Source organism: Vulpes vulpes, chromosome 14 (assembly GCF_048418805.1).
Source record: "Vulpes vulpes isolate BD-2025 chromosome 14, VulVul3, whole genome shotgun sequence".
Taxonomy (NCBI): domain Eukaryota; kingdom Metazoa; phylum Chordata; class Mammalia; order Carnivora; family Canidae; genus Vulpes; species Vulpes vulpes.
Window position 1 is genome coordinate 31221181 of NC_132793.1, and position 23486 is coordinate 31244666.

Genomic DNA, 23486 nt, shown 5'->3' on the forward strand with positions numbered 1-23486 from the left:
GAATCTTTAAATCCATTCAAGTGCTAAGGATATGTCCGGTATACAGGGGGATCCCCTGTGAACGAGGCAGCCGACATTCCTGTCCAAGAAAAGCTCTTGTTTAGCAGTCCAGGAGGCAGAAATTTGAAAAACCGCGGAAGATCTTATCTGTAAAATAAACACCGTATCTACTTCTCTCTCTGTATGAGGTGAAGCGATTACTCAGCTCAGAGGCTAGCCTATTGCACACTCCGGAATTGCTACAGACTGAAGTTTGGGCTTCGCTTCCTTATCACGTGAGCCTCTCCTCTTACACGGCGGGGCTCCCTCGGCTTTTCCACTTGAGGACCTGACGAGTGTCTCTCTGTACACGGGAGGGACGAGCCGCGGCTACGGAGGACCCCGAGCCGAGAGCAGCAAGCACCCAGCAGGTGAGAGCTCGGAGGATGCCGCCCCGCCACCCCGGGCAGCCGATTTACCTCTAGGATCCGGAGTGCCAGCGCCCCCAGTCCGCGTCAGCCCGGGGCTCCCATTGGCTCGTCTGCTTCGGAAACGCCCGCCTCCTCGCGCAGCTGGCCCAATGCACGCCTCAGCGCTCCGCTCTGCCCCGCCTCCCGCGGCCCCGCCTCCCCGGCGGATTCGCGTCATTGGTGGATCTCCGGAGCCGCGGTGGCGGCGGTGCGCGTGCGCGCTCGCTCCGGGGTCCTGCTCCCTGGAGGAGAGAGCTGGCCGGGGCCGGAGCGGGCCGACTGTGCTCCGCCCGGGTGAAAGGGCGGCGGCGGCGCTGGGCGGGGCCGAGCTCCACCGCCCGCGGCCCGGCTGCGGTGGGTCCTGCGAGCCGCTCGGGCGGGGCGGGGCGGCCGAGCGGAGTCCGCGCGCGCCCGCGCTGAGCTGCACGCCCCGCGGCTGCGCTGCTCCCCTGCAGCGACGTCGCGCCGGGGTCTCCAAGCATGACCGAGCTGAGGCAGAGGGCGGTCCGCGAGCCGGACGCGCCGCCGGAGGACAAGGTAGCGGCGGCGGCGGGGCTGGCGCGGCGGGGCAGCGGCGCCCCCCGGATGTTGGCGGGTGGCGCGCGCGGAGCGCACACTCGCTCTCTGACCCTTTGTCGGCCCGGGGCCTGGGCAGCGCCGAGGGTCTCCGGGAGGGGGCGGCGGGTCGGGACCCCGGCTGCGGGCTCTGCTTGCGGTGGCATCCCTCGGCGCGGGAGGCAGCGCGCGGCCCCGGCCCCGGCCCCGGCCCCGCAGGGGTGGTTGGGGTCCCCTGCCCGGCTGCCACCTCGCCGAGGCCTTCCTGCGGTGGGGGCAGCGGGGCCCCGCCAAGCCTGGACTGGCAGGAGCCTCCTCTGAGCCTGTCCAGAGCTGTCTGCTCCCCCTTGGGAATATTTGGGCGGGGAGGCGGCAATTCAGAGAAGGCCATTGGAATTTGCCTCTAAGGAGATTTAAATTCTTTCTTGAAAGTTCAATCTTTTCGCTTTAAAATAAGCAGGTTTCTTGACTCACGTCCGCAGGTGTTGGAAGGTTCACTCCCAGGATGGGTTTCCTGCCTCGAGTGTGGGCATTGATGGAGCGGAGCAGGAGGGTAAAACAGAGGCCATCTTGGCGGGGACGCCGCTGGCGGGGGCGGGGGGGGGGGGGGAGGAGACACCTTTCGTTGAAGTGAAGGGTTTGTGCAGGGGAGTTGGGCACGGCGGAGGGTGGCTCTGTGGACGCCGAGCGACAGCGCAGCAGGAGGGTTGGGACTTGGCGGCAGGGCGTCGAGCTTCAGGAGCCTCAGTGTGTTAGGCAAGCTGAGCGGGCAGTGGTGTGAAGGATGCGTTGAGGGAGCCTGCACGGAATGGAAGACGCTGGTTAACTCGAGGGTTGCCAGCGGGTGACCTGCACATGTATTCTTTGGTTCATGCCATTTTATTTTTTTCTCAACGTATTTATTTATTTATTCATGAGAGACAGAGAGGGGCAGAGACCTAGGCGGAGGGAGAAGCCTGATGCGGGACTCGATCCCAGGACCCCGGATCAGGCCCCGGGCTAAGATTAGGCGCTCAACCACTGAGCCACCCAGGCATCCCTCGCTGCTATTTTAAAAACCGGAAGGTTTCTCCTAACAGCCTGAATTTCAGGTCAGTGTGCATAATTGGAGGACCTGCCGTCATAGTCCCACCTGAATAACACGGGGCTGGGAGCTGAGGAACGGCTGTTGCCACCAATCCCAGTTGTCCTGCACTGGGCCTCACAGCACCCACTTACGGATGCAGCTTGGAGGTTTTGATAACTGGAGGAAAGGGACATTAGGGAAACACCAGGAAGGGAGAAAGCACAAATTTTGGGGACAGGGTGTCAACAGAGTAGTTATACTAGGAGGCATGTTTTGGGTGAAGGATAATAGGGTGTTAAACAAGTTTTTTTGTTGCTGCTATTAATAGTGGATCTTTCAAGGAGAACTCTTCTTATTAATTTTTAGAATACATTTTGGAGAAAATTTAGGGTTTCAGTGCAAGTTTAGGAGTCATTTGTAGAGAAAGGTACTTTGAACTCTCTTATCTTTCCATTAAATATCCTGGTTGGGCCTAAAAGAACTCTGCCCTACCCTACATATACATGTTGGTGTGTGTTTAGAGATTTTAAAAATATTTTATTTATTCATGAGAGACAGAGAGAGGCAGAGACATAGGCAGAGGGAGAAGCAGGCTCCCCGCTGTGAGCCTGATGGGGGGGCCCCCTGTGAATCTGCTGGGGGGGGATATGGGACCCCTGGATCACAACCTAAGCCAAAGGCAGAAAGTCAACCACTGAGCCACCCACCCAGGTGCCCCTTAGATAGTTGGAGATTGCGTAGCCTTGTTTGAGACTTAATGTTAATGGAACTTTGGAGACAAAAGAAGGCATGGTAGCTAGTGGGATATATTTTTTTTTGAAAAGCTGTTTGTCATAGACATACTTAGTGGTGAAAACAAAACCACCCCTCTGCCCCCATGGGATTATGAGGTGAAAAGTTTTTACCCTTCCCACTCAACTCCTTGAATCCATCTCCCAGAGAAAAAGTGCCATTTGAGTCTTAATTACTTTCTCATTCCGTGTTTTAGGTAGGGAGACCACGAGGAGCTGTCCAGCTGAAGGTACCTTAAATGTTTGCAACTGCATTTAAACCACTTATACAATGACAGAATGACTGGAGTTGTGAGCTCTACTAAGTGCTTGTTCCCTAAAACACAGCGGCTACTGCATTCGGTTAAAAGCCTGATTGATGTAGTCCATTAGCCCACAACAAGGCAGTCAGTTCCTCACCCTGTCACTCAGTATTTCTGAACTACCATGTATGGCATTTTTAATAATAAAGATACATTTTAAGAACTGTGAAATGCTTTATGTGCCTTTGATGAATGTATAGAGTCTTTAAAAATGTTTACTCTATTTCATAGTTTAAGAAACCTATCTCCATGATTCTTGTTTTGCTGATGTTCTTGTGTTAAAACCTAAGGAAATTGGGATAAAACAAGGATATCTCTTTAAAGAAATGAATCGTGAGGGATGCCTGGGTGGCTCAGCTGTTGAGCATCCGCCTTCGGCTTAGGTCGTGATCCTGGAGTCTCCAAATTGAGTCCCACATTGGGCTTCCTGCATGGAGCCTGCTTCTCCCTCTGGCTAGGTCTCTGCCCCTCTCCGTGTTTCTCATGAATAAATAAATAAGATCTTAAAAAAAAAATGAATCGTGAAATGAGAACTTTCTTCTTTCATAGAAAAATTCAGAAAATATTATCAGGTCAGTTCATTAAAAGAACTGGAACAAATTTGAAGGATTCTTTAAAATGTTCCATTTGCTTAATGGTTGTGGCAAAATTGTTTTGTAAATAAGCAAACGATCATTAGTTTCAAAATAGTCTGGAGAATGTGTTTATTAGAAGTCAGAAGGTATTTTATTATATTTAGCATCCTAGAATGGAATTTTCAAAGCCAATTGCTAATAAAGGAAATGTTTTCCTCTGGGAACCGTGCTTATAATTTTAAAGTCCCAAAGCACAGTATTGTTGCCAAATTTAAGAAGCTTGGAATTTAAGCTTTGAGAATGATCCTCCTTCTGCCCAACCATGTTTTTCCAATGGAGGTTAGGAAAGAAAAGGATGAAACATGGGCCAAAAGATCGGCATTTTAAAATTTATGTCTGGGTTGGCATTTCAGGAAACTTTGTTTTGGAGGTTACAGTGAAGGCTCTGCTGTATTTAGGTGCTGGAGTGCTACTTAAATTAGAGCTCTGCTCGTCTCAAGGCTTCCTTTGTAGATAGATAGACCAGCCTGGGGAGGAAATAATGACATTGTTTAGAAAGAGGAGTTTAAATTTTAACTGGAAAAAAAATAAATTTTAACTGGAGATGGTCGTTAGGTGCAGGGACTGTGCCACTTACCAGCTGTATAACTTTGAGCAAGGCACTTGTATAAAAGCCTCCGTTTGTCCCTAAAATGGAGGTGATAGGATAGCATGTGTTTCAGAGGATACTCCTGTGGTTTAAATGAATATGAGTGTTAAATAGGGCAGAAGCCATCACATTGTGATGGTGTATTAGCTAAGACTGTTTCTGGCTGAAATAGAGTTTTTTTTTTTTTTTTTTTTTTTTAAGATTTATTTATTTATGATAGAGGCAGAGAGACACAGGAGAGGGAGAAGCAGGCTCCATGCCGGGAGCCCGACGCGGAACTCGATCCCGGGACTCCAGGATCGTGCCCTGGGCCAAAGGCAGGCGCTAAACCGCTGAGCCACCCAGGGATCCCAAGCCCTCAGGGTTCCCTGAAATAGAGTTTTATAGAAAAAAATCACATTCACCTTCTCTCTCTCTCTCTCTCTCTCTCTCTTTTTTTTTTTTTTAAAGATTTATTTATTCATGAGAGACAGAGGCAGAGACATAGGCAGAGGGAGAAGCAGGCTCCCTGCTGTAAGCCTGATGCAGGACTCGACCCCAGGAGCATGCCCTGAGCCGAAGGCAGACACCCAACCACTGAGCCACCCAAGTGCCCCTCACCTTCCACTCTTGTAAGAGGATTAAATCACCAAGTTATGAGTGTTTGGAATAGTCTTTCCCTATTCATCTCTTTTTAAGGAAAGTGTTATAGACAGGGCTTGCACTCTGTGATGTATGTTTTCAGGCCAAATTTTTTAGTGTTCCAAATCACAGATAGAAGTAGCATTGCTGTACACAATTATCTTCCCTTTATTGCACTGGTGATAATCTATTTTAGGATAGTGGTGAATAATTAAAAATGTTTTTCTGATTTTTAAGAGTAAATTACTGAAATAATGAAATCTTAGTTTAAGAGCTATAAAACTACAGATATAGGAGAAATGCTCTATTTCAACTCTTTTGTTTTTATATTGAGAAATACTTCAGGGATCGAAAAATTAGTAAACCTTGGCTATGGTTCTTAAACAGGGAGAGAAATGACAAGATTTGCTACATAATCCACCATTTTAAGTTTCTTATTTATGTTGATCACGGTGTATAATTTTATTTTAGTTTTTTAAAGTGTATAATTTTATAAACTCAATTAGCTCTCATTTTGTGACTACTTAAAATTAGGCTTTTTTATTCATTAGTTTTTTTAAAAAGCTAATTTTGGGGGTGCCTGGCTTGCTCACTTGGTAGAGCATGTAACTCTTGATTTTGGGATTATAAATTTGAGCCCCATGTTGGGTGTAGAGATTACTTAAAAATAAAATATTTTTTTAAAAACTGATTTGATTTGAGATGTTTTGTGTTTGTACACATTTGTGATATTTCATTGGAAGAATTTGTATCTTTTAAAAATGTTAAATTGTTCTCATTGGTTATTAGAACTAGAAGGGTCTTAGAGGTCATTATTTGATAGAGGAGGATACCATATCCCAGAGAGTTTCTTTGCTCAAGGTCACACAGCTCCTTGGAGGCAGATATGGGTCATAGGGTATGAAGGTTTCCTAACTGTTTTTTTTTTTCTCATTATGTTGCATAATGCTGCCTGCAAAGGTACAGAATTAATTTACAGACTTTAAAAGCATGCCCACATATCACCTGTTTTTCTTATGTGGCTACAAAAATCAGAAAAATAGCAAAAGGTTTTCAAAAACTTGCACATGTATATGTGCAAGTTGTCAGTAAATGTGGAGATTCTGAGGGGAAAAAAATTGGCAGAAAAAGCTGATTAGGTCCAATTTTCCCAGGTACTGGTGGTTTATGTATTTTGGAGTCTCCATCCCTGAGGGCCACCATTCGGGTATCCTTGAAAGAAAGTCCCAGTGTGGTGTGGGCTCCTCACACTGAGCTGCGTATGAGGTTGCTTTCTGGATGACTTTTAATATCAGAATTGTTTGTTCCAGCAGTAATCAGTCACTCAGTATTCAGCACCCCTTCTCCTTAGAACCTTCACTGAATCCTGCGTCCGCTGTATACAGTCCCTTTAGCTCTGAAGAAGGGCTGGTGTCTGTGTTCATAAGAAAATGTTCAGGATTTTATACCAGTTTTGGCTTCAAATATTCCATTCTTTCTCCATTGATTTGAAGAAATAGAACTAAATGCACAAAAATGAATCTTGTAACTAATTTCATAGTTGCAAAAGGATGCAAATAATTATCCTTTAAAGTATTTGAAAGAGGGATGCGTGAGTGGCCCGTGATTGAGTGTCTGCCTTAGCTCAGGGCGTGACCCTGGGGTTCTGGGATTGAGTCCTGCATCAGGCTCACCACGTGGAGCCTGCTTCTCTCTCTGCCTCTGTCTCTCTGTAACTATCATGAATAAATAAATAAAATCTAAAAAAATAAAGTGTTTGAAAGAATGTGAACATTAATACAGTAACACCTCCCATCCCTTATCTGTAGAGGATTTGTTCCAAGACCCCAGTGGATGCCTGCAACTGCAGATCACTACTGAATCCTAGCTCTACTGTGTTTTTTTCCTATACATACATAAACCTGAGATGCCTGGGTGGCTCAGCGGTTAAGCATCTGCGTTGGCTCAGGGGGTGATCCTGGAGTTCTGGGATCAAGTCCCACATCGGTCTCCCTGCATGGAGCCTGCTTCTGCCTCTGCCTGTATCTCAGCCTCTCTATCTGTGTCTCTCATAAATAAATAAATAAAATCTTTAAAATACATAAACCTATGAAAAAGCTTAATTTGTACATTAGCACAGTAAGAGATTAACAATATTAAAATAGAATAATTGCAACCATATCCTATAATAAAACTTATGTGAGTGTGTTCTCTCTCTCAAAATATTGTTCTGTACTCACCCTTCTTGTGATGTGAGATGGTGAAATGCTTATGTGATGAGATGATGTGAGGTCAATTACATAGGCACTGTGACCTTTTGAGGATATCTCAGGAGGATCACCTGCTTCCAGACCCTGGTTGACCTTGAAAAGCAAAACTGCTGCTAAGAGGACTCTTGTGTTTCTGATCTGTGCATTCTTCTTCTGTTCTCAGATCTACACTGGTGGAGTATATTAAACTTGTTTGCATTTCTAGTAGGCTTGCAGAGTAACTCTCCTGCACACGGTTTCTTATTTCCTGTGCTGTGACAGCCTCCTCGACTTTCCTGACTGGTGCTGGAGGCTACTGGGCATGAGAAGGCAGAGACTTTCATGTGCTATACTGCTTCTGATTTGTGAAAGTGACATAGAGACCCTGACTCTTGATAGTGTTTTTGCCAGAGTCTTCTTGGAAAAATACCAAGTTGCTCCTGGTGTTGGGCAGAGTTCTTGCCTTACAAGCCTGGTGGCAGGGTGGTGCAGTGCCAGCAATGGTAGGCTGGTTCCATTAGGCAGCTTGCCCGTCCAGTCCCCAATCTTTGTTCTTATGCTGTTTGCCCCAACAGTGGGGATGGCATAGGGCCCACCAAGTTGAGTGACCTTTTCAAGAAAGTTAAACTTTATTGTGTCATTTTGACTAGGCAGTGCATGGTTCAGAATTTGAAAGGTGCAAAGTGTAGGCTGTGAATTCCCCCTTCCCTCCTCCCCAGTGCTCCACAGAGGCAGCCTCTTGAGCCAAGTTGCAGTGCTCATGAGTGCCTCCTGTTGGTGCAGGACCTGATATGTCCTTCTAAAGTTAGACATCTATTGTTACCTTTTGGCAGCAAGTCATTTGTATTAGGGTCTTGCAGGGCCAGCCTAGGGCTCCTCTGTGAGGACTCTGCTGTGTTTTTGAAAGAGCTGTTGAGATGTGGGATTTTCTTTTTTCTTTTTTTAAGATTTTATTTATTCATGAGAGACAGAGAGAAAGAGAGAGAGAGAGGCACAGACACAGGCAGAGGAAGAAGCAGGCTCCATGCAGGGAGCCCGACATGGGGCTCAATCCCGGGTCTCCAAGATCACGCCCTGAGCTGAAGGCAGCGCTAAACCACTGAGCCACCCGGGCTGCCCAAGATGTGGGATTTTCTGGCAATAGTCTTTGCTCCTGGGTCCCTGACATTGAGGGGATTTCTGTCATTGACTCCAGATTCTTTTTTTTTTTTAAAGATTTTATTTATTCATAAATATGCAGAGAGAGAGAGGCAGAGACACAGGCAGAGGGAGAAGCAGGCTCCATGCAGAGAGCCTGATGTGGGACTCGATCCAGGGTCTCCAGGATCACGGCCTGGGCTGCAGGCGGTGCTAAACCGCTGCGCCACCAGGGCTGCCTGACTGCAGATTCTTTAGTGGGCGATTCTCAGAGCCTCCTCCCGACAATCTGTGTCCTGCTAGTCCTGGTGGTTTCATGACATCCAGGACATTCCTTGGTGCATATCCCTCAATCAGTAACTATCTCAAATCTGACTTCTCTTGCTCTAGACATTGACCCTCCTGTCTCTGCAAGTAGAATCAGATCTCTAAGTTGCTTTAGCTTTAGAGTACATTGGTCTCTGTGTCTTCTCTCTCACCCCGTCCAGGTCACAGATTCTAGCCAGGTGTTACCTGTATTTCTTATCTGTTACTCTTGAATATTTCACGTAGTTCAGCACTATTGTGAAATCTTCTAATTGAGTTCCATCCCTTTAGAATTTGTACCTAGTCACCTCTAGTCCATCTGTCCTTTCTATCTGCTAACAGTTCTGAAACCACCCTATAAATTATAAGGAAAAAAAGAAAAAAAGAATTCTGGACATAGAAGACAATACACTCTTCTCTCTTAACGAGTCTCTCCTCTTGTTTGGTGCCCCTGTGGTGTCAATCTTGGCTCCTGCTATTTCCAACTCCTGAGTTGTGCTCTTTGTCTGTCACCCCTCTCCATACCTCTACTTATTTAAATCTTATTTTCTCAAAATCTGTTTTAGCTCTTCTCCATCTCATTATTTCATCAGGCATATATTTATTGTAGAAATCACAGAAATGTATACATATGAGAATGAAATCCACCTATAATCCCATCATGCAGAGCTGTTCAAATGCATGCGGCTGCACCTGACTGTAATAGTAGTTCCCACATATGATCTGATAGCTTGCCTTTTTACGCTGTCAGAAGCATATTCTCCACATCATTAAGGTTCGTTCTTTATAAACAGTATTTCAAACTTTTTCTTATTATGAAGAAACAGATGAAAATAAAAGATATTCATTGTAGAAACACCAAAAAGAAAAGAAATCACCTTAAGCCTGACATTGAGAGATAACCACTGTCATTGATGTTTTGGTGTGTAGCCTTTCTTTTTATATGCACTGCACAGTCCTGTACTATGTATACTACTGTTTTAGAACTCATTTTTTACTTAAGAATATGCTCTAAACATTGTTCAAATCTGTAAACATTTAACCACCATCATTTTTAATGGCTATGTATCATTTCATTGTGTGGCTGTGCCTTAACTTATTGAATCAATCAGGGTTTTAAGTTGTTTTAAATTTTTTGCTATTATAAGCAAGCTGCAGGAAATACCCTTGTTAAAACAAAACAAAATGCAAAAACCCCTTTCTGCACATGCGTGTTCTTAGAGAAATTCTATGTTTAGAACTGCTGATTTTAAGAAGGGATGTACATTGTCTAAACTTTTGATACAATTAATGTATTTCCTTCCTGCAGTAAATTTGTAGCTACCCTAACTGCATGAGAGTGTCTATCTTTGTGGTTTCTCCTCCCCCACAAAGACCTACTGAGTATTCACTTGTTTCCTGATCTTAGAAGAGGCATTACAGCCTAGTAGTTACAAGCACAGACTCCTAGTTGAACTAGTTGGTTTATAACCTGGCTCCCCCCAATAATTTGCCTCAGTTTTCTCCTCAGAGTAATGAGGCTTAGGATGAAGTTATTCTGAGGCATTATCATGTTTTTCGCATAGGAACTGTATCTTTGAGTAACCAAATAGTTGATTAGAAGTTTTACATTTCTTTCTTTTTTAAAAAAGATTTTAGGGGCAGCCCGGGTGGCTCAGCGGTTTAGCGCTGCCTTCAGACCAGGGCATGATCCTGGAGACCTGGGATCGAGTCCCACGTCGGGCTCCCTGCATGGAGCCTGCTTCTCCTGCCTGTGTGTGTGTGTGTGTGTGTGTGTGTGTGTGTCTTTCTCTCTCTCATGAATAAATAAATAAAATATTTTAAAAATAAAAAAAAGAGGGATTCCTGGGTGGCTCAGCGGTTAAATGCCTGCCTTCAGCCCAGGGTGTGATCCTGGAGACCCAGGATCAAATCCCACGTCAGGCTCACTGCATGGAGCCTGCTTCTCCCTCTGCCTAGGTCTCTGCCTCTCTCTCTCTCTCTCTCTCTCGTGAATATTTGTTAAATAAAATCTTTAAAAAAATAAAAAAAAAGATTTTATTATTTATTTATGAGAAACACAGGGAGGCAGAGACCTAGGCAGAGGGAGAAGCAGACTCCCTGCAGGGAACCTGGTGCGAGACTCGATCCCAGGACCCTGGGATCACTAACCTGAGCCAAAGACAGATGTTCAACCTCTGAGCCACCCTGGTGCCCCTAGAAGTGTTTCCTTATAGAACAAATGGAAAAAGAGTGATAGAATATTAATATATTCAACTCCCCAGGGAATTGATAGAATGAGACCAAAACCATCAATGCTACCATCAGACAGCCAGATATGATGTATCTCCTGATGGAAGTACACAATACAACCAATGGAGCGTCTTGTCCAAAAATCATACCTGAGCCTGAACAAGATGTTCGTTTTAAGTACTAGTTTACAGGAAATTAAAGGGACAGGAGAACACATTGAAAAATATCACTGGACAAATGACCTGGTTACTTTAGAAAATACATGTCAAGGAGACATCTTGCCCCACTATAAAAAAAGGGGGAGCAAGAGATATAAAACTTGCACATTAAAAGATATAAGGTGTATTAATGATTTCTGGACCTTATTTGGGTCCTCATTCAAACTGCTATGAAAATAAAAAAACTAGAAAATTTTGGATAAATTCAAATCCTCGAGATTTATTTATTTATTTATTTATTTATTTATTTATTTATTTATTTATTTATTTATTTTAATATTCCATCCATTTACTCATGAGAGACACAGAGAAAGAGAGAGAGAGGCAGAGACAAGGCAGAGGGAGAAGCAGGCTCCATGCAGGGAGCCTGAGGTGGGACTCAATCCTGGGACTCGATCCCAGGTTTCCAGGATCAGTCCCTGGGCCAAAGGTGGCACCAAACTGCTGAGCCACCAGGGCTGCCCAAATCCTGGAGATTTAATGTGAAGGAATTGTTAATTTTTATAGGTGTGATAATGGTATAGTGATATTTAAGAACTCTTAATAAAAATGCTAACTATAAAGGAAACAATATATAAAGGAAACTATAAAAGAGCTAAATTAAAATCAGGAACTTCTGTTTTTTGAACTAAATGAAGAATTCTACAGATGAGAAGATTTAAAAAATATATTTGACATAAGACTGATATCCAGAATCTATGGAAAGCCTACAAACTTAAATATATGAAAAAGAGAACTCAAAAAAATGGGCTCTTCAAATGGTCAATAAATATATGAAAATGTGCTTGACATCATTAGTCATTAGAGAAGTGAAAAAAAAATTTTTTTGAGAAGTGAAAATTAAAACCTCCAGTGAGATTCCACTGTACACCCACCAGCATGGCTGAGATTCAGAAGACTGAAAATACTAAGAGATAGCAAATATATGGAGTTCACATACTGTTTGTGGGAGTATGAACTGGTATTACTACTTTGGAAAACTGGTAAATATTTACTGAAGGCTGTGTATAGGGGTGTCAGTGTCTCCATCCTTTGGGTGTCCAATTCTTGCTTTCAGTTCAGGTCATGATCTCAGGGTCATGAGATTGAGCCCCCTGTTGGGCTGAGTTCTGTGCTCAGCTTGGAGTCTGCTTGAGATTCTCTTTCCCTTTCTATCTGTTCTCCCCTACCCCCTCATGTGTGCACTCTTTCTCTCAAATAAAATCTTAACAGAAAATAAAACCTACTATACACAAATCCTATGAACATTCATAGGTGATTACCTGATAGAAATCTGTACACAATGTTCATAATGGTCACTAGAAGACAAGTTATAGAATATTGAAAGCAGTGTTCTCTATAGTAGCCACAACCTGCAAATGACCCAAACTGTGAATAGTGCTGCCATGAACATGGGTGTACAAATATCTGTTGGGATCTGTGCTTTCAGTTATTTTGGGCATGGACCCCAAAGTGGAATTGCTGTATCATATGGTAATTTTATGTTTAATTTCCTGAGGAACTACCACACTTGTGTATTCTGGGAATTTCTGTTTTAATATCTAATAATGGCAAGTATTGATTGATGTAATCTACATAGACCACTCTTGTGGTCTTCAATAATTAAGAGTGTAAAGAGGTCTTGAGATTTATTTACTTATTTATTTTTAAAGGATTTATTTATTTATTCGAGAGACAGAGAGAGAGAGAGGCAGAGACACAGGTAGAGGGAGAAGCAGGTTCCATGCAGGGAGCCCGACGTGGGATTCGATCCTGGGTCTCCAGGATCACACCTTGGGTTGAAGGTGGCGCTAAACTGCTGGGCCACTGGGGCTGCCCAGGTCTTGAGATTAAAAAAAAAAAAAAAAAAAAAAAAGCAAGAACTGCAGCTTTAATGAACTGTGTTATTCACCAAGGAGAAGAAAGGTTGAAGCAGTCATTGCCAATGGATGTGGATTAGGTGGGTGATACTCTTCTTTGATCTCTAATGTCCCAATTTGGAGGATACTTTATATGGTCACCCTAATAATGGGATCCATTATAAGGTGGGTCATCCGACTGGGTAACCCAGTCGCCTTTGCTTGGTGTTGTAGTAGAGCTTCCTGAACTGGCAAGCTTTCATCTTCTTGTAGACCATGCTTTAGGATGAAAAAAACTACAGAATGTACTTTTATTACACCCCTGATTGTTACATTAAAAATTTCTTTGTACAGTGCTATAAGACATCAGATCTTTTTTATTCTCTAAAATAAAGCCTCTTATCATATGTTCATAAAACATATGTTGCCAATGTGACTCTCAAATACCAGTAATTTTAGAGACCGTACATTCCTTTTGAATTTTGACTAATGATTTGAAATCTAATGATTCTGACCTCCTCCCACTGTTGTTTGGAATGTAACTCAAAAATTTCCCCACTCACTGTTTTGTTTAAAATGTCAAATGGGGATCTCTGGCTGGCTCAGTCAGTTAAGTATCTCTTGATTTTGGCTCAGGTTGTGATCTCAGGGTCATGAGGTCAAGCCACATGTTTGGCTCCATGCTCAGTGGGAAGTCTGCTTGGAACTCTCTATCCTCCTCTCTCTCTGCCCCTCCCCCCCAAACGTCTTTCACTCTCTCTTCCTAAAAATAAGTCTGTAAAAAAAATGTCAAATGGATTTTTGAGACACAGATGCTTCCTATGTAAACATTGACTAAAAACATCACGTTGAGAAACGTGCATTTTATGAAGTTTGCATTTTAACAATCTGTGTGTGTCTTCCCAGGAAAACACTAACTGGGGAGGGTTTGTAGGGTGTGCTTGCTTAATCCAGTCTTTTCTTCTGGTCTGCAGAACACATCACTTCCTCCCAAGGCAGGTGACACCAAGCCTATTTAGTTGCAAGTCCTTGTATGTGGCCCAGGGTTTTGTATTACAATTTGATGTCCAGTAGTCTTACTGGGTCTAGGGACTATGTACTAAAGATTATCTTCTGTCCCTCTCCCCTTCAAGGACAATTGTGGATGAGGGACAGGATGGAGGGGGCAGGATAACCCAAATAAGCTTTCCTGTTTGGACAAGGAAAGAATGAGTAGCAGTGTCTTGCCTTGCCTTTCTAATGACTGGGAATTTGTCTGAGACCTCTTTGTGCTTAGATGGGACCTGGTGCTTGATAGGCTTCATTTTAGGTTGAGTGGATAGGGAGCTGAACCTCCTAAATCTCATCCATCATCTCATATATCAGATCTCAGTCCAGAGACTCCTCCAGGGGGTAGCAGAGGACAGAGGGCTTTACTTTCTCTGGAGCCTTCTTCAAGTATATACTCTTGGCTACACTTTCTGTTTTATTTCCTCCATCTTAGTTCTTTAGTCTACTTTGTTATCCAGAAATTTGTTGAAATCTCATCTGTGGTTGGTCCCTGTCCCTACTATTTCTGCCTAAAAGGTCATGGTTTTATTCCTTACTGTGCTTATTGACATTCATTATCAGGGGGATATGAGGCATGCTCTCTGTCTGCTTTCATCAACAGGAAGTTTTCAGTTTTGAGAGATTGAGCTGATCTTACATTAGAAGCAACTCATTACAACACTTTTGTTGTTCCGTGTTTGGGGTGAAGGATAAACATGGTTCCTCCTGACTCATGGCACCTCTGAATTCTGGGCTTCTTTACATTAAGAAGGGCAAGAGGTGACACTTGACCATGGTAAGTGCCTGTGTTTGATTGGAATTGGCTGATGGAGGGGAGGACACTGGGTAGGAGACCAAGGAAGAGTCAGAAGAGGGTGGTGTGAGACCATATTCTGAAATAACAAGTGTTTGAGAAGAAAGAAAAGCTGTGTTGAGTACCATGGAGAGGTCAAGTGGAAGGAGCAGACAAGGTTTTACCTGGCCAACATTATTTCCCACAATGGTCCAAAAATTCCTTCATGAAAGATGGTATCTCAGAAGGTGATAGGACGTAAGTTTTTCCGAACAGTAAACCTTTATACATTTCCCATTTTATGGATTTTGCTAAGCTTTTTAAGCCCCTGTTGGGCAGCCCGGGTGGCGCAGAGGTTTAGCGCCACCTGCAGCCCAGGGCATGATCCTGGAGATCTGGGATCGAGTCCCACATCGGGCTCCCTGCATGGAGCCTGCTTCTCACTCTGCCTGTGTCTCTGCCTCTCTCTCTCCCGCTCTGTATCACTCATGAATAAATAAAATAAAAAATCTTAAAAAAAAAAAAAAGCCCCTGTTACTTTATGAAATAACCGGTACTTGTGTGTGTTTATAACCTATTTCTTTAAACATTACCACAAAGTATCAGGTTTCCATACTAAAAACTAGTTGCTGTCCTGTTAAGCTGCAAGTGACTGAAAACTAAAAATGATAGTGGATGAAACAAGACAGAAGTATAAGTACACTTCTTCCTCACACAGAAGTCTGGAGGTGGGCATTCCAGCACCTTCACAGTGTCAAGGATTCAGGTTCCTTCTCTCTTGCTGTTCCACCATCCTGAGTGTGTGACATCCACCCCTAGTGCAGAATGGCTGCTGGAATTCCAGCTATCACATCCATATTTCAGGAAACAGGAAGAAGGGAAGGAGAGAGAAAGAGCCTGTTCCTTTCCTGTAAGGACTCCTAGAAAATGCATGGTTTTTGCATCTACCCCATTGGCTAGAACTCTGTCACATGTCCTTGCCTGGCTGCAAGGGAAGCTGGGAAATGCCCTCTCTAGGTCGCCATGTGCTTGAGCCCTGGGGTTCCTATTACAATGGAAGAAAAAGAGGATAGATGTTGAGACAAACAGAACTTTGAGTACTTCAGAGGCCTGAAGATGCCTATGAAAAATTGGCAGGCATTCTTCAAAGCCACTGCACAGAAGCAAAGCTGTGGGAAGATGAGGGCAGAGAGTAGAAGAGTCCAGTTGTGGTCTCCTTTGGTGGTGGAGGTGGTGGTACCTCCTCAGCCAGGTCACTGACAGCCAGACAAGGAGAAAAGCAGGACTGTTTTGTAGGTGTGAGAATGGGAAAGAATGGTGGGGACCAAGCACAGATAGTTGCCTGTGGCTTAGAGAAAGAACCCTCAAGGCACAGGCCTTGAGGATCTGTTGCTGAGTGGTCTGTAAATGTCTAGTAAACAAAGGAATAATATCTAGAAAACTCCCTGCATCCCAGTAGCTCCCAAGACCCTGAGATCATGACCTGAGCCAAAACCAAGAGCTGGACACTTAACCTACTGAGCCACGCAGGCACCCTACCTCCACTTTTTTTTTTAATTTTTTTAAATTTTTTTTTAATTTTTTTTTTAAATTTATTTATGATGGTCACAGAGAGAGAGAGAGAGAGAGAGAGAGAGAGAGGCAGAGACACAGGCAGAGGGAGAAGCAGGCTCCATGCACTGGGAGCCCGACGTGGGATTCGATCCCGGGTCTCCAGGATCGCGCCCTGGGCCAAAGGCAGGCGCTAAACCGCTGCGCCACCCAGGGATCCCCCTACCTCCACTTTTTAAAGTAGTCTTTACCCCCAAAATGAGGCTCAAACTCACAACCCCAAGATCAAGAGTTGCGTGGTCTACCGATTGAGCCAGCCAGATGCCCCTAAAATGATGATCTTAAGTCTTATGAAATTGTATGGAAATGACCTGTTAAAGATAGCCAGCAATTATGCTGCCTTAACAAGATGACTTTATCTTATTTATTTATTCTAAAGATTTTATTTATTCATGAGAGACACAGAGAGAGAAGCAGAGACACAGGCAGAGGGAGAAGCAGGCTCCATGCAGGAAGCCCGATGTAGGACTCGATTCTGGGACTGCGGGACCACGCCCTGAGCCAAAGGCAGATGCTCAACCGCTGAGCCACCCAGGTGCCCAACAAGATGACTTTAGATAAAAATTATCACACATGCAGCCTCTTTCCATCATTGCAACAGAAATGTACATTCCCTAGATGTTGAAACAGTCACTTGCCAGAGGTGGTGCAAGTCCTGGCAGGGTTCTCTTGCTGCCTGAAGGGCCTAACAAGGATGCCATGATTAGGTTCTTAGTGTAATGTGGCAGTTCTCTTTGGAGAAATGAATCAGTTACTGATAAATTTAGGCTTCAAAATAATAATAGTCGTCTAAACAAGAGGTCATTGGTGGAAAAATAATCAGTTGAGAAATGGTCCCATTATGTCATACAGGGAAGTGGGCTCGGAGGGACTGACCAGCCAATCTGCATTCTGATCACCTTTAGCCAGTTTTTCCAGGGGCTTCCCTCTGAAGGCATAAATCATAAATCTTCTATATTCCCTTCAGCTATAGGTGGGTAGTGTCCCATCCTACTTAGAATATGAGGGTAGTTTGTGGAAGCCCAAACACCTCCTTTACTGGCTACTTTAAATAGAATCTTCCACTACAGTCTGGTCTATGCCATGTTGAGGCTGATGTCTGTCACCCCCTATAGTTTTGGGAGAGCAAGGGCCACATAGGCTTTGTTTTTTTACAGGGATGTCAGCCAGACTCAGTTTTCTCTTGAACGGTTGCCATTTCTATCTTCTATCTGTTCCACAGAGAATTCTGTACAGAGAATTTTCAATTTTCACATAGTGGTCTGTTGAAAACACTTTGGGACAGTAACTATTTTGAGCACTTCTGTCAAAGAACTATTTCTTCTAGAGATATCAGCCTTTCCTAGAGGCTTTTTATCAGACAAGTGACATCTCATAATTCTAGAGGATCCTGCTTGAGTCCTGAAACTGGTTAGATATCTTGTTTCCTAGATCTCAGGAAAAATTACCTCAATAATGGGCTTTGGTGTTGTAACACATGGCTCTTATATTTCTCATTGGTTTTAAAATACCCAAAATACAAGCTCTCTGTCTTCTCTGCACTGGGAACAGCTCTCCTGCCACAACTGCTCATCCCCTGAAAATGTACACCTGTGCAAAGTTTGTCTCCAACCCCTTGGGCAGGAGCACCTCTCAGCTGTTGAGCCGATCAATGTCTGCAGCGATGTTAAAAGCAACGGGAGACACTGACAGATGAGAGCCTCGACAGCTTGGCAGCCCCATGTTCCCTGACCTCACTTATTCCCAGCCATAGCTTGTGAACCAAGAGACATCAACACAGCGGCCAAGTTCATTGGGGCTGGGGCTGCCACAGTAGGGGTGGCTGGCTCTGGGGCTGGAATTGGGACTGTGTTTGTGAATTTCATCATTGGTCATGTCAGGAATCTGTCTCTGAAGCAGTAGCTCTTCTTTTACGCCATTCTGGGCTTTGCCCTCTCAGAGGCCATGGGGCTCTTTTGCCCGATGGTGGTCTTTGTCATCTTCACCATGTGAAGGAGCTGTGTCTCATCTCCCATTGATCTTTATCCTGTGTCTCGCCCTGTATGTTCCTTTTTCTATACCTCTACAAGCAGCCTGGGGAAAGTGGTTGGCTCAGGATTTGATAGAGGGAAGACAAATAAATACTGTATTAATAAAAGAAAATCTAAAATACAAGAATGAGCCATTATATGAAGTTGAAAAAACAATGACTTTTGGTATCTAGGTGATCAAGAAAGGGATGGAAAACCAGGATGGTTTGAGATTTTTCAGCCCCCCCCCCTTTTTTTCCAGGGAAAGTTAACCCAGGATTTCTTTTTTTTTTTTTTTAGCCCAGGATTTCCATCTTCATTCATCACAAATCTCTCTTAGTTTTGATGAGTTCAGTATAGATATGGAAGCTGACCTCAGGGGCTGGTGGTTTTGGTTACTTTGAAGAATCTCATGTTGTCTCCTGTGGTCATCCATGTGGGACTCTAGGGCTTGATCATCATTCTGACTTGTTTAGCACTGCCTGGGTGAGGGCAGGGGAAGGGCTTATGGGGGGTGGTGACAGTTTAGCTGGAGGAACAGGAGTGCGTCTGGAAAGATGGACGAAGAATAAGTTAGGGGTCCCAGGGGGAAGGCCCTGAAGGCCAGGCCAGAGAATTTAGGGGGAAGCCAGCAAAGGTGGCTCAGCACCTCAGCACAGAGGAGTTGAGAAGCTTAGATCTATCCATCTGGTGCATTTTTAAAGTATGGAAGCAATCAATACTTGTTTGCTGGAAAATGTGGAGGTGATGGGAAAATATTTAAAATTTTAAAATTACCTTTAATTTTACTACCTAGAATGTAACTGCTGCTATCATTTATATTGTGCCCTGCTAATCTTTTTTTCTGTGGCTGCTTGGTGTTTTCCCTTTTTTTTTTTTAGATTTTATTTATTTATTTATGAGAGACACAGAGAGAGAGAGGCAGAGACACAGGCAGAGGAAGAAGCAGGCTCCATGCAGGGAGCCCGATGTGGGACTCAATCCTGGGTCTCCAGGATCATGCCCTGGGCTGAAGGTGGCGCTAAACCGCTGAGCCACCCGGGCTGCCCTCCCTATCTTTGTTAAGTAGGTCGTCATGTAAATGGTTTCTTCTCATAATGGCATGATGAACATCCTCCTGTAAATGAGGTATTTCTCTAGATACTCACTTTGGGTATATTTCTCACCAAGGAATGACTAGATCAGAGGAGATGTGAGCCATTTAAAGGTGCTTTTTTTTTTTTTAAGATTTTATTTATTCATGAGAGAGACAGAGACATAGGCAGAGAGAGATACAGTCTCCTCACAGGGAGCCTGATATGGGACTCAACCCCAGGACCCCAGGATCATTACCTGAGCCAGAGTCAGATGCTCAACCACTGAGCCACCCAGGTGCCCCTAAAGGTTCTTAATACATATTTCCAACTTGCCTTTCATAAAGTGCTGGTAATTTACATTTGCATGAGTACTATATGAGCATACTGGTTTTCTCTGAGCCTGGTCCAGTCCACTGTGAATGTTCTTTTTATCTATTCAGTTTGACGTGAGAAAATGGCTTCTATGGCCATTTTATTTATTTATTTATTTATTTTTAAAGATTTTATTTATTTATTTATTTATGGGAGAGACAGAGAGAGGCAGAGACATAAGCAGAGGGAGAAGCAGGCTCCATGCAAGAAGCCTGATGTGGGACTCGATCCTGGGACTCCGGGATCACATCTGAGCCAAAGGCAGACACTCAACTGCTGAGCCACCCAGGTGTCCCTGTCCATTTTATTTTTGATGTCATTGATTATTAGTGAGGTTAGATAAATATACAGGTTATTTGGCAAATTGTTTCTCGCTGATTTTTTTTCTGTTGGCATGACCACATTTTATTGATTTGCAAGAGTTTTTTGTTCTTATTTTGAATAGTTAAGGAACCCGAAAGATCTCATTTTTCACAGACATGCTGCAGTGATCACCTGTTCAGCAGGGCTGTGAAGTTCTTGTAAGTCCTGATCATGCAGTGACCCATGGCTACTTGTATATCTATAACTAGAGGCAGGCTTCCTGGATTATCAGAATATTGACTCCCATTTTACAGGGATGAGCAAAAAGATCTAAAACACAAGTTAGACTTTGAACCCAGGTAGGCCGAGTCTGAGTTCCATGCTGTTTGCTTTAGCCCTTCTGCTTTCTTGATCTCCCTAGTCATGATTTGGCCAAAGAGCTCCTAATATAAGAGGACCTGTGAGCATCTCAGGGTTAGCCAACAGGGCCATGGGAGTTGGAGAGCACTTGCCTCACTCTGCACTTGTCTTGGAGAGAGGAGGTGGGGTAGTGGCACCAGAGTTCCTTGGGGCCTGTATGCTGGAAGCAGGGGCATCTCAGCACAGGCCCTGGAGGCTGCACCAATGTGAGGCCTGCATGCCAGGGAGCCCATACCCCCTGAGGCCTACCTCAGCTCCTCTGTGGAACCTGCTCTATTCCTACATCCCATTTCTTCATCTTCCTTTCTTCTCCAGTCTTCTATGGAAATTGTTCAAATTCTGGTTAGGTGCTGTCTCTCAGCAATAAAATGTTTGGATTTGGGCTCTTTGTCTTGGAGTTCTGTAGCTCCCATGAGATTCAGGCGTGTTGATCTGTTATGATGGTTTCTGACAGGGAGGCAAAACTAACCATCCCTGGGAGAAGCAAGCTTGAAAGCACAGCCATCCTGCCGACATGGTCATAAGCTCCTGGTTGCTGTCAGACTTGGCTGTTCCTAGCACATATGGTTGTCAGAAGGTAGAGGGGTGCTAAGTCAGCTGTGAAGATTAGCAATAGGCTGGGCAGTGAGAACTAGGCCTCTGGTTTTGGGAGGAATTTGTTGAGCTTAGTAACTAGAGTTGTAGAACAAAAAGAAAATATTGGCATGTCAGTATTTATTTTTGGTATTGAAGTACCACATTATGTTAACATGGTATGTACCCCTTTTAGGAGTAGCATGACTTCTGGCACCATATATATATATATATATATATATTTTTTTTTTTTTTTAATAAATTCAGATCCTAGTTAGCTTTTTTTTTTTTTTTTTTTAAGATTTTATTTATTTATTAGAGACAGAGAGAGAGAGGCAGGCAGAGACATAGGCAGAGGGAGAAGCAGGCTCCACACAGGGAGCCTGACGTGGGACTCGATCCCAGGTCTCCAGGATCACTCCCTGGGCTGAAGGCGGCCCTAAACTGCTGAGCCACTGGGGCTGCCCTCTGGCACTATATTTTATTTTTTGATAGTTGTGATATACTGAACTGATTTTAAGATCCAGTACGTTTCAATCCACACCTTGAAAAACATAGCCTTACCTTATTTTATCTCCCTAATACCTCTGAGATAGGAATTGTTTCTGTCTTGAAAAAGCTGAGGCCTGAGGGTGACACAATCACTCCTAAGATCACACAGCTGGTACTGGTTCCCCTTTTCCCCATGCCTCTTAGATACTCTTCTCATTGAGATAGACTTGCTTCTTTGGAAAATCGGTTGCAACCTTTTCTTTTTTGTTTTTTGCCTAGTTTATCACTTCTTACTTGTGTTTATAGGATTGATTTCATTATTAATGTAGCTTTAGTGAATTCCGGTATTATCATTCTTAAGTACTGAGAATGTTTTTGTGAAAATTAGTAGTATACATTTGCTTATTGTTTTGGAAGTTTTGTAGTTTGGAGGCTTTCATGGCATTCATCCTCTGCCTCTCCCTAATAGAATAAAACTCTACAGGTGCATAGATGACGTGCAGGTGTGACAGATGAATTTGGGTGTTTACAGGTCCTCACTGTCACCAGCCGCAAAGCATGCTGACTTGCGTTTCCTTCTCTGTGTGTCAAGCTTATGGATAGATTTCTTCTCGCCCCGTGTCTGCCTCAGGCTGCAGAATACCTATCTGCAGGGCCCACGAGTCTTGTTGGTCCTGTCAGCCTCAAGCGTTTCTGGTTGAGAGGTTATTGCTCCCAGCCAGGACCTCTTGGAGTAAATGCTTTGAGAATAGCAGGGGTTGAGGTCTAACAGTGAGCACCTAGAAGCCTGTGTTGGGCACTGTGCCCGAGGACCCTCTCAGACTGTGAATTGCTCACTGACTGTATTCATTTTTAGGGCAGGCCTAGTTCTGAGAGCCTGGGCCATCTGAGTTCTCCATCCTTGTTAGAGTTCTTTGGGAGAGAGGCAGCTTTGGAAACACTCTGAAGACAGGTCTGCAGATAGCCAGTGTCCTGATAATGAGGGAGGATGCTCTGGGATTCAAAACTGAGCACTGAAGCACAGAGTCTGACCTATTGGGGTAGATAGCACCTTCACTCATTAGCCCCTGAGTCCTGCCCAGGCAGAAGAACAGTAGAGATTTCAGGCGTTGAAAGCAAGATAGCAGACCCCAAAGTGACTTCACTTATGCTAAGCCTTACATCACCAAACTGAAACTTAGTTTTGGCTCTCCCACAAATGGAATCTTAAACTAGTCAGAAGTTATCTGACAGCACTAGTTAGATAATCTGCCTGATGCACCCCTATCTTTCCCTAAGGGAATTCCCTAAAGGAGAATGACCTCACAGTAACCAGTCTGCTTTGGCCTAGCATGACTTCCTTATTCCTACCTTGTTCTGCCTATATAAGTCTTTTATTTTGTACAGATCTTCAGAGCTCCTTTCTGTCTGCTAGGTGGGATGTTGCCCTATTCATGAATCATTGAATAAAGCCGATAAAACCTTTAAAATTTACTCGGCTGAATTTTTTTTTTTAAGATTTTATTTATTGATGTGAAACACAGAGAGAGAGGCAGAGACACAGGCAGAGGGAGAAGCAGGCTTCATGCAGGGAACCCGATGTGGGACTCAATCCCAGGACCCCGGGATCACGACCTGAGCTGAAGGCAGACGCTTAACCGCTGAGTCACCCAGGCGTCCCATGAATTTTGTTTTAACAAAGGAAACCTAGGATGATGTCATTAAGTGTCCTCATTGTAGAGGTGCATAATAATCTTTAGGTAGAGGATTTGCAACCTCAAACATTTATAAGAAAACCATTTTTTTTTTAATTGATGAAGCAGGTACATTTTGGTTATCTAGAAATTTCACTGTGAATTAGT

The 23486-nt window shown here is 44.0% G+C and overlaps 1 protein-coding gene and 1 pseudogene across 1 annotated transcript in view; both read left to right on the forward strand.

The window, feature by feature from the left end:
- The first annotated feature begins 602 nt into the window (after positions 1-602).
- Positions 603-23486, forward strand: part of CDS2 (CDP-diacylglycerol synthase 2) — a 65458-nt gene continuing 42574 nt past the window's right edge. Inside the window, exon 1 of the mRNA XM_072736334.1 lies at positions 603-986. Within this exon, the coding sequence (XP_072592435.1) occupies positions 930-986 (57 nt within the window). The 5' untranslated portion in view covers positions 603-929. The remainder of the gene's footprint in view (positions 987-23486) is intronic.
- LOC112930016 (ATP synthase F(0) complex subunit C2, mitochondrial pseudogene) lies at positions 17815-18541 on the forward strand (annotated as a pseudogene).